Source organism: Podarcis gaigeae, assembly GCF_964106915.1.
Source record: "Podarcis gaigeae genome assembly, chromosome: 5".
NCBI lineage: Eukaryota > Metazoa > Chordata > Lepidosauria > Squamata > Lacertidae > Podarcis > Podarcis gaigeae.
This window is the reverse complement of record NC_139681.1, coordinates 80,253,235-80,267,696: the sequence shown is the minus strand read 5'-3', so window position 1 is coordinate 80,267,696 and position 14,462 is coordinate 80,253,235. Positions and strand designations below refer to the sequence as shown.

At 44.6% G+C, this 14,462-nt stretch overlaps 1 protein-coding gene across 12 annotated transcripts in view; it reads left to right on the top strand.

Moving 5' to 3' along the window:
* Nucleotides 1–14,462, top strand: part of VEPH1 (ventricular zone expressed PH domain containing 1) — a 141,568-nt gene that overhangs the window by 27,064 nt on the left and 100,042 nt on the right. For 10 of the 12 annotated variants that reach the window (XR_014564322.1, XM_083739370.1, XM_083739366.1 and 7 more), the window contains 3 exons: nucleotides 5,504–5,754; nucleotides 6,947–7,162; nucleotides 10,427–10,601. Coding sequence is in view for 11 of the 12 variants with exons in the window: in XM_083739370.1 (XP_083595496.1) it covers nucleotides 5,617–5,754; nucleotides 6,947–7,162; nucleotides 10,427–10,601 (529 nt within the window). In the remaining variant the exon portion in view is untranslated. Of the gene's footprint in view, nucleotides 1–481; nucleotides 655–1,223; nucleotides 1,283–5,503; nucleotides 5,755–6,946; nucleotides 7,163–10,426; nucleotides 10,602–14,462 lie in introns of those variants that run through there. The other 2 variants (XM_083739372.1, XM_083739373.1) reach the window with 2 other exon arrangements.

Here is a 14,462-nt window from a genome sequence, read left to right as displayed (position 1 = left end):
TATGACATGTTCATGTTGAAGTGCACAAATATGTTGGGGTTGTGGGTATTACATATCATAAACTGACCCAAGAGGGCTGCAGGCAGCTCCTTCAGGCCTTTTTTGTATTCATGAGCTGTTTTATTCTTTGGAGAAATAATGGCGTCTCCACAGAAGTTTCATTCATTTGCTCTCTTTCAAAGAACAAAAAATATTGCAAGCCCACTGGGGTGTCTTCCCAGGAGAGGATAGTTTTCCACCAACAGAGAGCTCTCTTTTATCCACTGGAAACAACGGGCACTCAAGTCGAACAGGCTTTTTCAGCTTTTGTCCCAATAATAGAGGCTTTCATTCACAGTTAAGGCTGCTCTGCTTTTAGGTCCTTTCTGGTCACCTGATGAAGCCCTTGGTAACATTTTAAGGCTGCTTTAGGCTGCATTCCTCAAATTCTTTATTCGTGGCCCTGTAATTAACAGCTTCAGGTTCACTGCGTTAACAGTAGATTCCATAACTTTCCACTTGTTGTGCCCTTGGATGCTGGACTGTTGCAACAAACAGGCAAAGCTGCACATCAACTCTGATTCTCAAAATATGCAACTTTGCCGCTGAAAAAAAAAGAGAGAGAGAGAAACCAAAAAGCCCTACCTGTGGATGCTGTTCTGAAGTCATGTTCAGGTAAAGCATTGTATATGCTTCCTTTCTAAAAGGGTTCCTTTCTAAAGTAAAATCAGAAATGCTGAAAAAGCCCCTCTATTTTGAACCTGTTTTCTCATACCACAGTACTTTTGTTGATTTCAAGTGTTCTGTTATTTACGCTACTGAATCAGACAGAGAACCTGACTTGTCAGTGCGGTTTTGATTTACCCCCTGCTTCATGTTTTATTGCTAGGCTGTGTTTGCTAACTACCAAGATGTATATTCATTTATGGATAACTCTGTAATATTTGTTTTTAAAAGGGCAAGAGGAAAAGATGACAGGTGTCCATTTTATGGCAGGAAAAATAATACACAAACTGGATGTTTTTATAGAGGGATTTCCTGCCACTATACTGTATTGTGTTCTACACAATTTTTTAAAAAATTGTATTGACATGAATGGTATTAAATCAGTGTCATTGGGCCTAATGGAAGGAGGTGGTTCAGTACAAACTGTTTTACTCTTCCAGCTTTGCAGTTAAAGGTCAGACTGACATTTTAGGTGAGATGCAATGTGAATGTTTTTTGCAGGAAGAGTCAGGAAAAGACACTGTGAGCTTTTTGAGCTTAGAGTCGCTGTGACTACATTTTGTACCAGGACTGAAAGGTACTGACAGTGAAATGTGTGCTGGAGGTGACCTCTTCCAAGAACTGAAAAGGGGCTGCTTTTCTTTAGCAGGGTAAAGAGAAGTGTCATAGTGAAGTAAGAAGTTGGATTGCATTTAGGATATTCACATAGCCCTGTAGTAAGAGTATCACTCAGAGAGAATAACAATCACAAGGGTGAACAGGCAAACTTGCTTTTTTGCTTTGGGTGTCAATTAGCCCATGAGATTAGTGACATGAGATTTTTTTAAAAAAATATTAGGTCCATCAGTTCATTAGTGGGCACATGCCAAATTCAAAAATTAGAGAGTGCTATCACTTGTGCCTTGGAGTGGTTATCTCTCTGCTCTATTAAGGCAGACAGCCGCAGACTTTTGCAAATTGTAAGCGAGATTGTAAGCCTGACTTTATACCACAGGCACTGTTGGGTGGGTGTCCAGTGTACAATGTGCTAACATTGACAACATGTGTTCTGAGATGTGCTGAATTCATGTTTATATTTGTCATTACAATATATTGCACCTATCCTCCAAGGAGGTCAAGGTGGCACCTGTGGTTCTCTCCTTGTTTATTATCTTCACAACAACCCTGGGAGGTAAATTGGTCTGAGATACTGTGAGTGGCCCAAGGGCATCCAGTGAGTTTCATGGCTCTGTGGGGATTTGAACCCTGCTCTCCCACATCCTAATCCAACAATCTAACCACTACGCTACACTGGCTCTTCTTCAGTAATCACAGCTGAGAGCTCAGGAGCGGCCCTGAACTCAATCTGGAAGTTTGTGGGGTGGCTGTCAGATCGCTTTCATGCTGTGCTCATATGGTAAAGGTGTTTATGTGAACCGATGCTCCCATCAGGCTACTGTACTTTAGGCTACTGTAACTCCCATGGCAGTCGTGTGCAAACCTTGCCATGATGTATAAACCAGCTATTTGTTTAGAGCAAAACTCTGTTGAAAAGAGTTACATTTGCCTCTTAATTCTAATTATACACTGAAGAGATCCAGTTGCAGGAAGCCTGATGGCACACCATCTGTTATTATTTCAGGTATGAAGCCAGGAAAAGCAAAAACCAATAGGTTCTTTTATATATATTATATAGGTGGGTTTTTTTGCTGAATGCAAGATATTGAGGCTTCTTCTTTTCTAAGTCCTGTTGTATTTTTTAAAAATATCCTCATGCTGACAGATTGCTAGCAGTTGACAAGTTGACTGAACCCAGATCCTGCAGGTTTATGTGGCTACCCTTGACATTTGTTTTCTTTAAAAATGTGCTATACATATTGCACAGACCTGGCTAAGTGAGTTTTTACAGGAGGTTGTTGTTTGCACCATGGCCTGTACAGTTGCTATAATTGCACAGCCATCAGTGACGTACGTATGTGTGTGTGTGTGTGTGTGTGTGTGTGACCCTACTATTTGGCTGTTGCTGGCAAGTAAGGTAAAAGGTAAAGGGACCCCTGAACATTAGGTCCAGTCATGACCAACTCTGGGGTTGCGTCACTCATCTCGCTTTATTGGCGGAGGGAGCCGGCGTACAGCTTCCGGGTCATGTGGCCAGCATGACTAAACTGCTTCTGGCGAACCAGAGCAGCGCATGGAAATGCCTTTTACCTTCCCGCTGGAGCCTATTTATTTATCTACATGTACTTTGAGGTGCTTTTGAACTGCTAGGTTGGCAGGAGCAAGGACCGAGCAACAGGAGCAACAGGGGATTTGAACCGCCGACCTTCTGATCGGCAAGTCCTAGGCTCTGTGATTTAACCCATAGCGCCACCCGCATCCTTGGCAAGTAAGGTGCCCCTGCCCCAATGAAATGGCACGACTTAGCTGCAAAAGACAAGGGTTAGATTGGGGATGCAAGATACAGACTCTGCATGCAAAGAGTAGCTAGGAGGGTCCATTGTGGGCTCCTACTGTGTGCATCTGCAGAGAAAGTCTGGATACATAGGTCCAACAACATATTCTATCATGGCAGAGGAGTAACATGGGGGTGCTGGTGGGGGCACATTCCTCCTGACGCCCTGCCATGTCGTGAGCTGTTGCGCTTCTCATGGCGCCCTGCAGCCTGAGGGGCAGGTGAGAAGGATGCTGCAGGTCACAAAGCAGTGCTGCGCTCGCAGCGTGCCATGAGCTGTTGCGTCCTTCTCACCTGCCCCCCAGCAGGTGGAGGAGGACGCAACAGGCTTGAGCTGGTGGCTTAAGGAGGACGCAACAGGAATGTCCCCTGCCAGCCCTGCTCCGTTTTTGTGAGTCTCGCAAAGCGATGCTGGGCTTGCAGGGTGCCGTGAGTGCAGGGCAGCAACGTCTGAGTCGGCCGGCCGTGCTCCCCACTGTGGGGCCGGATGCAGCTTGGCCCTGCTTAGTTCCTGCAGGCGCATGCATGCCTCTTGTGCCAGCGGGGAATGCTCCACCACTGTACTATGGAACAAACCAGAGGGAGGACAAATAAATGCCAAGGGAGGAGAGTGCATTCACCATTGAAAGGAAAGTGCTCTATTCTGCTCTGTTCTATCAAAATACATGGGGACGTTAGCTCAAAAGCCTTGCAGTGAGATGCTAACACATGGTTGCATCCCAAAATAATGGGATTTCCAAATTTTATTTTCCATTGAAATGTATGAAGAGATAATACGACCTCATAAGGAATCAAAAGCCTGGCCTTTCTGACTTGTATTGGCCTTCCGTAGTCTTTCGCAGACCTTCTGCCAGGGTTCCATTTAACTTGAGGTGCTGGATAGTGAACCTGCAACCTCAGTGCAAAACATCTGCTGGGCGATTGAGCAGTCGCCCCTTCCTCTGGTGCTTGTGCATGGGGGTTCCATTGTACAACAGAACTCATGCATGAACCCATTGAATAGGGGGGTATCAATTTAAAGCTTAAGGTGTCTATATAGTTGATTTGCCCGCCACCTTTCTAACAGATATGCGTTGCACAAAGTGGCTCCCATCAGTTAAAACCGCAAAATAAAAATATTACAACAATGCAAAAATCACAACATTACAGTCACAAATTAAGAATATGTGGATAGCAGCGAATTTGACAAGGGCAGGGACAGCAGATGAAATGCACTTTCTCACGAAAACCAACTCAGCCTGACGAACTAAAGATCTACTTGTGATCACCTTGCATAGCATAGAATATGGTTCCCCCCTCTGCTGCCCCAAGTATAACTTTTCATTTTAAGTACGTTTCCAGCCCTTCTTACTGGAGGAAGGGTGGGAGGGAGCTTAATAATGCACAGGAAAAAAATTGATGCAAATGTTTCTGAGAAGCACATGTGGTTTTGCCTTTTAGGGTCAAAGGAATATTCCTGTTGTCTTACCATTCACTAGTATATTTCCTCACCATTGGCATCTTCTTTGTTCTTTAATGCTCTATATATTTTCTCTGATGCCTCCATCACCAGCATATAATTCCTGTTGAAAGCAATAAAGTTTGGGGCAGATCTTGCTATTCCGTTATTTATCTTCGCCAAAAAACATCTAATTTCATAACCTGGTTGGATGGGTGGGGAATATTTATTTATTTTATATCCTGCTTTTCTCCCAGTGCAGGACCCAAGGCAGCTCATCACATGAATAAAAAACAGATTCTGCTTTCAGAAAGAAAAAAAAGACCAATAAATTGTTTTTATTTATTTAAATGTATTTAATTCTTTTTAATAAGTTACCATATATAGTTGAGTGCATTTCACTTCTGCATTGAAATTTAATATAGTACTGTGTTAAATATTAAATACTGTAAAAAGGTAAAGGGACCCCTGACCATTAGGTCCTGTCGCAGACGACTCTGGGGTTGCAGTGCTCATCTCGCTTTAGTGGCTGAGGGAGCCGGCGTACAGCTTCCGGGTCATGTGGCCAGCATGACTAAGCTGCTTATGGCGAACCAGAGCAGCCCATGGAAACACCGTTTACCTTCCTGCTGGAGCGGTACCTTTTTATCTACTTGCACTTTGATGTGTTTCGAACTGCTAGGTGGGCAGGAGCTGGGACTGAGCAATGGGAGCTCACCCTGGAATTCTAACTGCCGACCTTCTGATTGGCAAGCCCTAGGTTCTGTGGTTTAACCCACAGTGTCACCCGCATCCCTATTAAGTACTGTATAACTGTATAAAAAATTAATATAGTACTGGTGTCTTTGTGGTTATGCCCATGATTATTTCTTTAAAAAAATTTTTTTTAGAGAGCCAAGCATTCTTGTTAATCTATTTCTTCTTCTCAGATTATGGCAGACGAGGTCCAAAAATATGTGAAAAATAATCCTATGTGTGGGAGAGGGACACCTTCTTGATGATGGATTATTGACTGAAGCACGTTCTGGCCGAACAATCAACTATGCACCATCTCTTTGGACTCGTTTTGGGACAAAAGGATCTTTCACGTGCAGGGGACCTCTTCTCCTTAGACGATTCTGAAATAGAAGGATGTCTGTCAGAAGCTCTCGAGCAAATACAAACTATTAGTTCATCTCCAGTAAGTAATGCATTTATTGCCCTTTCTTTGAGTGTGAGATGGAATGTATAATAATGGATCAGAAAACATGAGCATCTCAAAAGAGCTCACATTTGAAGAATGTGAGGGTACAATCACACACACACACAGTGAATGCAGAATTTCTCCTTCAGTTTACCATAGGTAAAATGGGAGAGAGCTTTACACAATTATTGTGAGAATAAATTTCCAGTCATCCACTGCCTGAAATGGGAGAAGGGGGGGGGGGGAGAGCAAGATAGTTTTTATAGTATTGTGAGGGTTTCAAAATGGGCCAGCCTCAATTATGTACACCTGAAAAGAAGTCCATTTTTAGCAAGGTGGGGAAGGGTCAAATGGGTATCCCCCCCCCCCATTTTGCACATGCTCCTTTATATTGCACCAGCTCTTAGTTCTTAACATTTGAAAAACATTTCATAAAAAGATTTTCCTTAAAAAACCAAGTCTAAAAGTTAATTTCCACTAGAGGGCATCAGTGATACATATTTTTCGTTGCACACACGCTTTCATATGATTTCCAAATTCAGATAATTCAGTTAAGATGTCACATGAATGAAGCCTTAGAAAATTACAGATATCATTATTCTCCAACATTCCCCCAAAGAAAAATCATGGAGATGGACAGAAAGGAGTAGGATAGAGAACCTTTTCCTTTCAAAGGATGGAATAAGAATTTGAGCCTTTTCCGCTGGGGGTGGGGGTGGGAAGAAAGAAAGATTGGGAAGGAACCTGAGAGGGGCTGATAATAAGTGCACATCAACACCAGCACATGGGGTCATCCCTTCAAATTGATTGGCAGTAGAATTGGAGGAAAGTAGTACTATCCACAGTGTGTCACCAACTTATAGGGCTTGTCTACACTTCTGCATACACTGCTGAGAAAACAAGGGTTCAAGCAGTTTCCCATTTGTCCCATGCTTTCTAGGTTTGGGTTGGTGTGGTTTTGCTTTTGCCACACTGCTTTTCCTCAGAAAACATGCTCTTTAGAGCTAGATTGGAGCAAGTGTCAATCAGGAGAAAACTTGCTTGTAGAGCAGTGACATAAATAAAATTGAAAGTTCTGTCTAAAGCTATAGATTGGTATGGTGTATGGGATAGATTTAACCTCCTTGGTTCATTCTGATGACACTTGAGTACCGTACCTAAGCCTCACAAACTGTTTTGCCTCAATCAGGACTACCAAACGAATGACAACGACCAGGCAGTTGTGGAGATCTGTATCACACGAATCACAACGGCCATCAGGGAAACAAAATCCATAGAGAAACATGGGAAAGCCCTTGTTGCGCTCTGGGAATCTTGCTTAGAGCACAATCTGAAACCTTCAGGGAAAGATGAAGATACACCACATGCAAAGATCGCTTCTGATATTATGAGCTGCATTTTGCAGGTGAGAGTGTTATACCAAAGCACATTGTCCTTGGCAATGAGCAATGCTTTTTTTCACAAACAACCAGCTTTTTTGGTTGACTGGAGAACTGCCCTAGACTTGATTTGGAACCTCCCCATAGCCACAGGCTTTCTCAGGTACCGTATTGGTCTGAAAATAAGCTGCACACAAATATAAGCCGTACCTTTAAAATTGGAGGGAGGAAAAGGAAAAAAAGACAATACCCCCCTTCCCCTTTCTTTATGGCGGCTTTGGTGAGGCTTGGGAGCAACGGGCACACTGCACGCCATTGTCCCATGCTTCCAGGCTGCTTCCTGGGGGACGGAGATGTGCTGCTTTGCTGGCAGTCTTCCCTGTTCATTTTGACATCTGGGGGAGGCTTGGGAGTTGTGGGTTGGTGCTGCGCTGTTGTCCTGCTCCCCCCCCCGCCCTTCTGGGCAGCTGTTTCAGAAGCAATATCATAAGGTTGCGATTGCGAATATAAGCTACACTTTAACTTTTCCGGATTGGAATTTGGGGGGAAAGTGTGGCTTATATTCGGGCCAATATGGCAACTCTTCCTCTCTTACACAGCCCAGCTCACCTTTTGGGTTATCTCCAGGCATTCAGGGACGAGGGTGGTGCTGTGGTTTAAACCACAGAGCCTAGGACTTGCCAATTGGAAGGTTGGTGGTTCGAATCCCCGCGACAGGGTGAGCTCCTGTTGTTAGTCCCAGCTCCTGCCCACCTAGCAGTTCAAAAGCATGTCAAAGTGCAAGTAGATAAATAGGTACCGCTCTGCCGGGAAGGTAAACGGCGTTTCCGTGCGCTGCTCCGGTTCACCAGAAGCGGCTTAGTCATGCTGGCCACATGACCCAGAAGCTATCTGTGGACAAATGCCGACTCCCTCGGCCTATAGAGCAAGACGAGCGCGCAACCCCATAGTCCTCCACGACTGGACCTAACGGTCAGGGGTACCTTTACCTTTACCTTTTACCAGGCATTCAGTGGTGAATGTGTCTCATCACATTGCCTTATCAGTGCATATATATCCTGTATTTTGCTGTGAAATGTTTCGTGCATTGTTTTTAAAACCAGCTTCACACCAGTTGAAGTCCTTAAGCCATTCCTAAGTCATCTCCAGCCAAAATGCGTACAGCTTCACAAAGGGTAAAGACATCCCTGTGTTTCAATGCCTCCCTGTGTGTACCCAAATTGAAGTTTATCAGACACTAATTACTATGTTGATGTGAGCAGCTGGGCGGGGGGAGCTCTGTGAAACACACCTGAAAAACCAACAAGTTTGCTGTGCTCTAACTTGGTCATGTGAATACACCCTTGTTTTCAGTCTTAATTCTTAATCCTGCCATTACTGACTGCAAACTTTCAACAGCACTAAAATGTTTCTTGCTATCTAACCTTGGCTCCCATTCAGGACTAACCTCAAAGATTTGTCTTGCTTTAAAAATCATATTAATCTGTTTTGACTCTTGGTTGTTTTCATCCAAAAGGTCGAGAACATGATATTGGAGAGGGAGAGAAAGGGCTCCTAGACCTGGTTTCCCATCAGTGCGGTGGCAAATTAAAACTCTTTGTATGCCCAGTTCTGTCTGTTTCAGCTTCAGAATTCTAGGACCAGGTCCAAATAAACATTTTATGCAATGGAAGTTTTGAAAAAAATTATCCTGGATCCAAGACAGGTGTTGATTTCCAGAAATATAACTCTTTAATAAACAGAACAAGCCCCCATTGTCTCCACTTCGCTTGTTATTGTAACACTGTCAGAACAAAGGGCCTTGTTGCCTGGAATATATTAATTGCCTTAAAATCAGTTGTACTTGTAATCAAGACGCAAACAAGGGGCATGTGATCAAAAGCCTCCCACTGAATTTGATGCTCCTTAGGCTGCAATCTCCTAAGTAAGTTATTCCCATTACAGTATTTTTATACAAAGAAGTACACCTGAGAGAGACAAAGAGAGAAATGCTATCAGTTGCCGTTTAGACCAGAAAGTCCAGAGATGGTACAAGTTGCCTGAGAAATCCAAGCTATTGGGAAAGGCATTGCAAAGTGCAATTGCCTCTTTGTGTTGGTGCAAAAACAAAACAAACCATAGCTCATTGTAGAGCACATACGTGGCCTGCAGAAGTTCCCAGGTGTAATCATAGCACAGTGATTACACAAGGTGTAATCGTAGCACCTTGGGCCTATAGACCAAATGCAGCCCATCAGTCCTCGCTGTCTGGCCCTCAGGATTCTTCCCAGGCCACATTCCTCACTTCTTCCCATCACCCTTGAGTGCTTTTGCCTGGCTGCAACATGCTCAATAATGCCACTCCTTTGCCTGGATGGAGGGCAGAGAGGGGTGAGTGAGTGTGTGCAGGAACTAGGCTTCAGCACAAAGGTAACATTCACTTTTGTGGCTTCACCCACTTTTGCAACTGGCCCCTTGCACCACTGACATGTGGCCCATGGAACATTGGCTCGCCACCCCTAGCATCTCAAGTTAGAAGGATCAAGTGGCCAGTGATTGGGGGGGGGGGGAATCCACCTGAGATCTTGGAGAGCCACTGTCAGTCAGTGGACAATACTAGTCTAGATGGGCAAATAGTATGGCCTGGTATAATGCAGCTTTCCACACTGCTAGGATCCAGCTCTCAAGTTATGTGCATCTGTGCATGGTCCGGATTGATGGTCCCACATCGTCTGAAACATTGTAAGGGATCTCAGGGCACATCTTTTAGGCCATAGTGGACAGTGGGGTGGGTGGTAGTGCTCACCTGGCCCCCAGTTGCTCCCCTTACTGCTGCATACTGATGCGAGTAGAAAAAAGTCAGCAGTGAGGTTGGCTCAGTGCAAACCAACGGAGCCAGTCCAGCACTCCTGCTGGTCTGTTTGCACTGCACCAGCCTCACTGCCACCTTGACCCTCTCTGTTCTGCTATGCAGCAGTGACACTTGCAAGCGGAGGTTGGATGAGTGCCATCATCCCCCCCCCCCCCCGCTCCACCTGCTGCTGCTCTCAGGTCAAAACATTGCAGCTTTGTCTTGAAAAACCATTCCTTCAGTTTTTACATAGATGGACCATTGTTGCTTTTCTACAATAGCGTGTAAAAACTCGTGATAATTTTCAGAGCTAATATTAAAAGGAGAGTCCAAGAGAAGCCCAAGATGGTGCTAAAAGGAACATGTCTAGAGAAGTTCCATGGTCTTAGCTGATGGACCCAAGCAGATGACTTGTAATGAATGTTGCTTTTTTTTTTGGTGCTTCTGTTTTCCTCAACAGAATTATAACCGTCCTCCGATCATGGCATTGGCTGTCCCTGTCGCAGTCAAGTTTCTGCAGAGGGGCAACAAAGAACTGTGCAGGAACATGTCGAGTTATCTCTCCCTTGCTGCAATTAGCAAAGCAGACCTACTGGCCGAGCACACAGAAACCATTGTAAACAGTGTCCTGCAAGGTAAGAAATATCAGAATTGCTCTATTCTGATTTGCCTATTTGGTCCTGTAAGGTTTTCTATACATGTGGTGTATTGTTTTTTAAATAGATAAATAAAATCTAAAGTTTTACAGTCAGGATAGTTTCAGACACAGCAATCTGAATGCGTGCCTTAGATTTCATGTTCATGTGCTCATGTTCAGGGGACTCTATGTGATTATGGGGCCATGTTCTTGGCCCTACTGCCCCAAAAATGTGCAGATTCCTGGCTCAGTCCTTGATGCAGATTGAGTTTGGACTTCAGGAGTGGGTTAGACAGTGTATGTGAGATTGGAGCAAAAACAAACTCACTTCCCTGTCAATGTGTGGGCCCCTTCAGGGTGAGTAATGTAATGTAACATAATGGGTAATGTTGTGTGTGTGTGTGTGTGCATGGGCATAGCCAGGATCTTTGTAAGGGGGGGCAGGCCTTTCATGGGGGGGGGGAGAAGCTCAGTTTGCTTTGTATTTTTATTTATTTTGGGGGGCAGCTGCCCTCCTGCCCCCCCCCCCGGCTATGCCTGTGTGTGTGTGTGTGTGTGTGTGTGCAGCCTTCCACTACATAGTGTCTTCCAGAAGTGTTGGACTACAACTTCTAAATCCCTGGGCATAATGGACAACGGTCAGGGAAGGCTGCGTTATGGAATCAGAGAATTAAAGAGTTGGAAGGAACTCCAGATGTTATCTTGTCTGGCCCCCTCCATGCCTGCAAATCATCCCTTCCACTCGAAACAGATAGTGACTTTCTACATAGCTCAGAATCTCACACCAGGAAGTGTCTGCAAGAGAATTCAAGCAGGCATTCCAGCAGTTCCTGACTGGTTTCTATAGCTGCAAAGCACCCATAAATGCACTGACAGAATTGGTGAAACCTGACAACAATAGCAAACATTTTATTTTATTTTATTTGGGCATAATTCTGCTGAGTAGAATTACCACCTCTTTTTAAAAAAATGAACACAATCCTAACCCCCTTACCAGGGAGTAAGTCCCATTGAATACGTCCTTTTGAGTAGACACGGGTAAGACTGCAGTGGGTGGGAAGTGGGATACTCCTCCATGATATGCACACACATATCCCACCAGTGCTTTTTTTCTGGGGGCACTTAAGGGTATGTAGTACCAGCACCTTACACCCCCCTCACCTCCAATGTTTAAAGGTTGGCACTTTCTGTGACAACTTCATGGTGAGTCCTGGCACCTTCCTTTCTATAAAAAAAAAAGCACTGCACCCCACCACACCAGACATGTTGGGTCAGCCCCAGGAAATCGTTCCCCTGTATACAGCTGGAATTCACCACTCAAACAATTTGGAGTAGTCAGAGTGAAACTAGTCTTAGGGAAGACACATCAAAATGCAGCATTTTCAGAAGAAACCAGTGGATTGTGCGTAATTGTGGATAACGTCGAGTGTAAAGGTAAAGGTAAAGGGACCCCTGTCCATTAGGTCCAGTCGTGACCGACTCTGGGGTTGTGGCGCTCATCTCGCTTTACTGGCCAAGGGAGCCGGCATACAGCTTCTAGGTCATGTGGCCAGCATGGCCTCGGTCCAGTATATCTGAAGGAGCGTCTCCTCCCCCATCGTTCTGCCTGGACACTGAGGTCCAGTTCCGAGGGCCTTCTGGCGGTTCCCTCACTGCGAGAGGCCAAGTTACAGGGAACCAGGCAGAGGGCCTTCTCGGTAGTGGCGCCCGCCCTGTGGAATGCCCTCCCATCAGATGTCAAAGCGATAAACAACTACCTGACATTCAGAAGACATCTGAAGGCAGCCCTGTTCAGGGAAGTTTTTAATATGTGACATTTTAGTGTATTTTTCATCTCTGTTGGAAGCCGCCCAGAGTGGCTGGGGAAACCCAGCCAGATGGGCGGGGTACAAATAATAAATTATTATTATTATTATTATAAGCCGCTTCTGGCAAACCAAAGCAGTGCACGGAAATACCATTTACCTTCCCGCCAGAGCGGTACCTATTTATCTACGTGTACTTTGACATGCTTTCGAACTGCTAGGTTGGCAGGAGCAGGGACCGGAAATGGGAGCTCACCCCATCACGGGGATTCGAACCGCCAACCTTCTGATCAGCAAGTCCTAGGCTCTGTGGTTTAAACCACAGCACTATCCGGGTCACAACGTCGAGTGTACATGAGTTCAAAGAACAGAGGTGGCAATGCACTGAAGCCAGAGTAAACCGCCCTGAGACCTCCAGGTATGGGGCGGTATATAAATTAATATAAATTAATAATAATAATAAAGGGTATTGTGTACATACTGTGAGTTTGTGTGTAAAAAACTAGGCTGCTGTTTACTCCTGTGTCTGCCACTTTCATGCCATTCCTTGCTTGCTATGGGTCAATTTTTATAAATTACGTGCAACAATGACTCTATCATTAACTTAAATATACATGAGTTCTCCGTATTATTTAACTTATATCCCATTTATTTTCTTTCTTCTTTTCATTTCCATCATTCGACCAGTAGGTGTTGCTCTGGATATCTAAGATGAAATTGCAAGGAATGTTTAGTTTTGTAGAGATGCTGTAGGAACTAAGAAACAAGCAGGCTGCCTTCTGTTGTTAATATTATTTGTAAGAAAGCGGGAGAATTTGAAAAATATATATGCATGAATGAGCAGACACCCTAATCCATAGACGGCCTATGTGCATGCAAAAATGTGCTTCAGTGCACATGTTCCTAACTTGTCTGCATTTTTGTGTATGCAAATGGATGCTAGGTGCAAGATTCCAGCTGTGGGGTGTGTGTGCATAGAGCTGTTATATCTATGATAGTGTTGGCCAGCTGTTTGGGACCCGGACAGTTGAGACTGGGTTCAGATTCCCCTACTTTGGCTAATGGGTTATCTCTCCCGGCTGTACCTTGAAATCACAGAATCACAGAATTGTAGAGTTGGAAGGGACCATGAGGGTCATCTAGTTGAAGCCCCTGCAATGCAGGAATTCTTTTGCCCGGCGTGGCATTTGAACCCACAACCCTGGGATGAAGAGTCTAATGCTCTACTGACTGATCTATCCCAGGATTGAATTTAGGACCTTCTATATGCAAAGCAGATGCTCTACCACTGAGCTAAAATCTTTCCTTTAAAAGTACCCAAGAGCTTTTCAGTTTCTTTAGTGCAATTAACTGGGATTAAAACTTCATGCTTTGCTAGCACAGCTGTTTAAAGGACTGGGTTTTAAGGGGCTTGGTATAAGTACATCTGTGGTTCCCTTGTTGCCCTTGAGCTGATGTAATCAGCAATTGCAGCATTCTGCACTAACTGCAGCTTCTGGATCAAGCACAAGGGAAGCCCCAGATAGAGCGCATTGCAGTGATCCAGTCATGAAGTAACCAACGTGTTAACTACTGTGGCAAGGCTTCCCCCTTGCACTGGCAGCTGTTGACACAAAGGTGGTATTAAGCTATCTATAATCTGCTATACCACCACAGTTTCTCCTTCTGATGGCGCAGAAGTTTAAAGTGATTCTATTTCTGGCCAGCTAGCTCACTGGAGTCCATTAACTTGCTCCTTTTAGGATAATTCCCTATCATGGGACAATCAGAGACCTCATCCCTGCTGTCTTCTGTTCCTGCCTTCCCCACCTTGGTGCCCTCTGGATGTTTTGTACAACATCTCCTATCAGCCCCAGCCAGCATGGCCAGGGATAATGGGATCAGTAGTCCAATACTTCTGGAGAGCATGAGGTTGGAGAAGGCTGTTCTAGTTCCCATACAGTAGCTTTTGCAGTACTCATAGAGCAGGTTTTGCTGGAATGACCAAAGATCTAGTACAGGCCTTGATTTCATCTGGCTTAGTTTAGCTCAGTTTTATTTGGGCAGCGGCCATT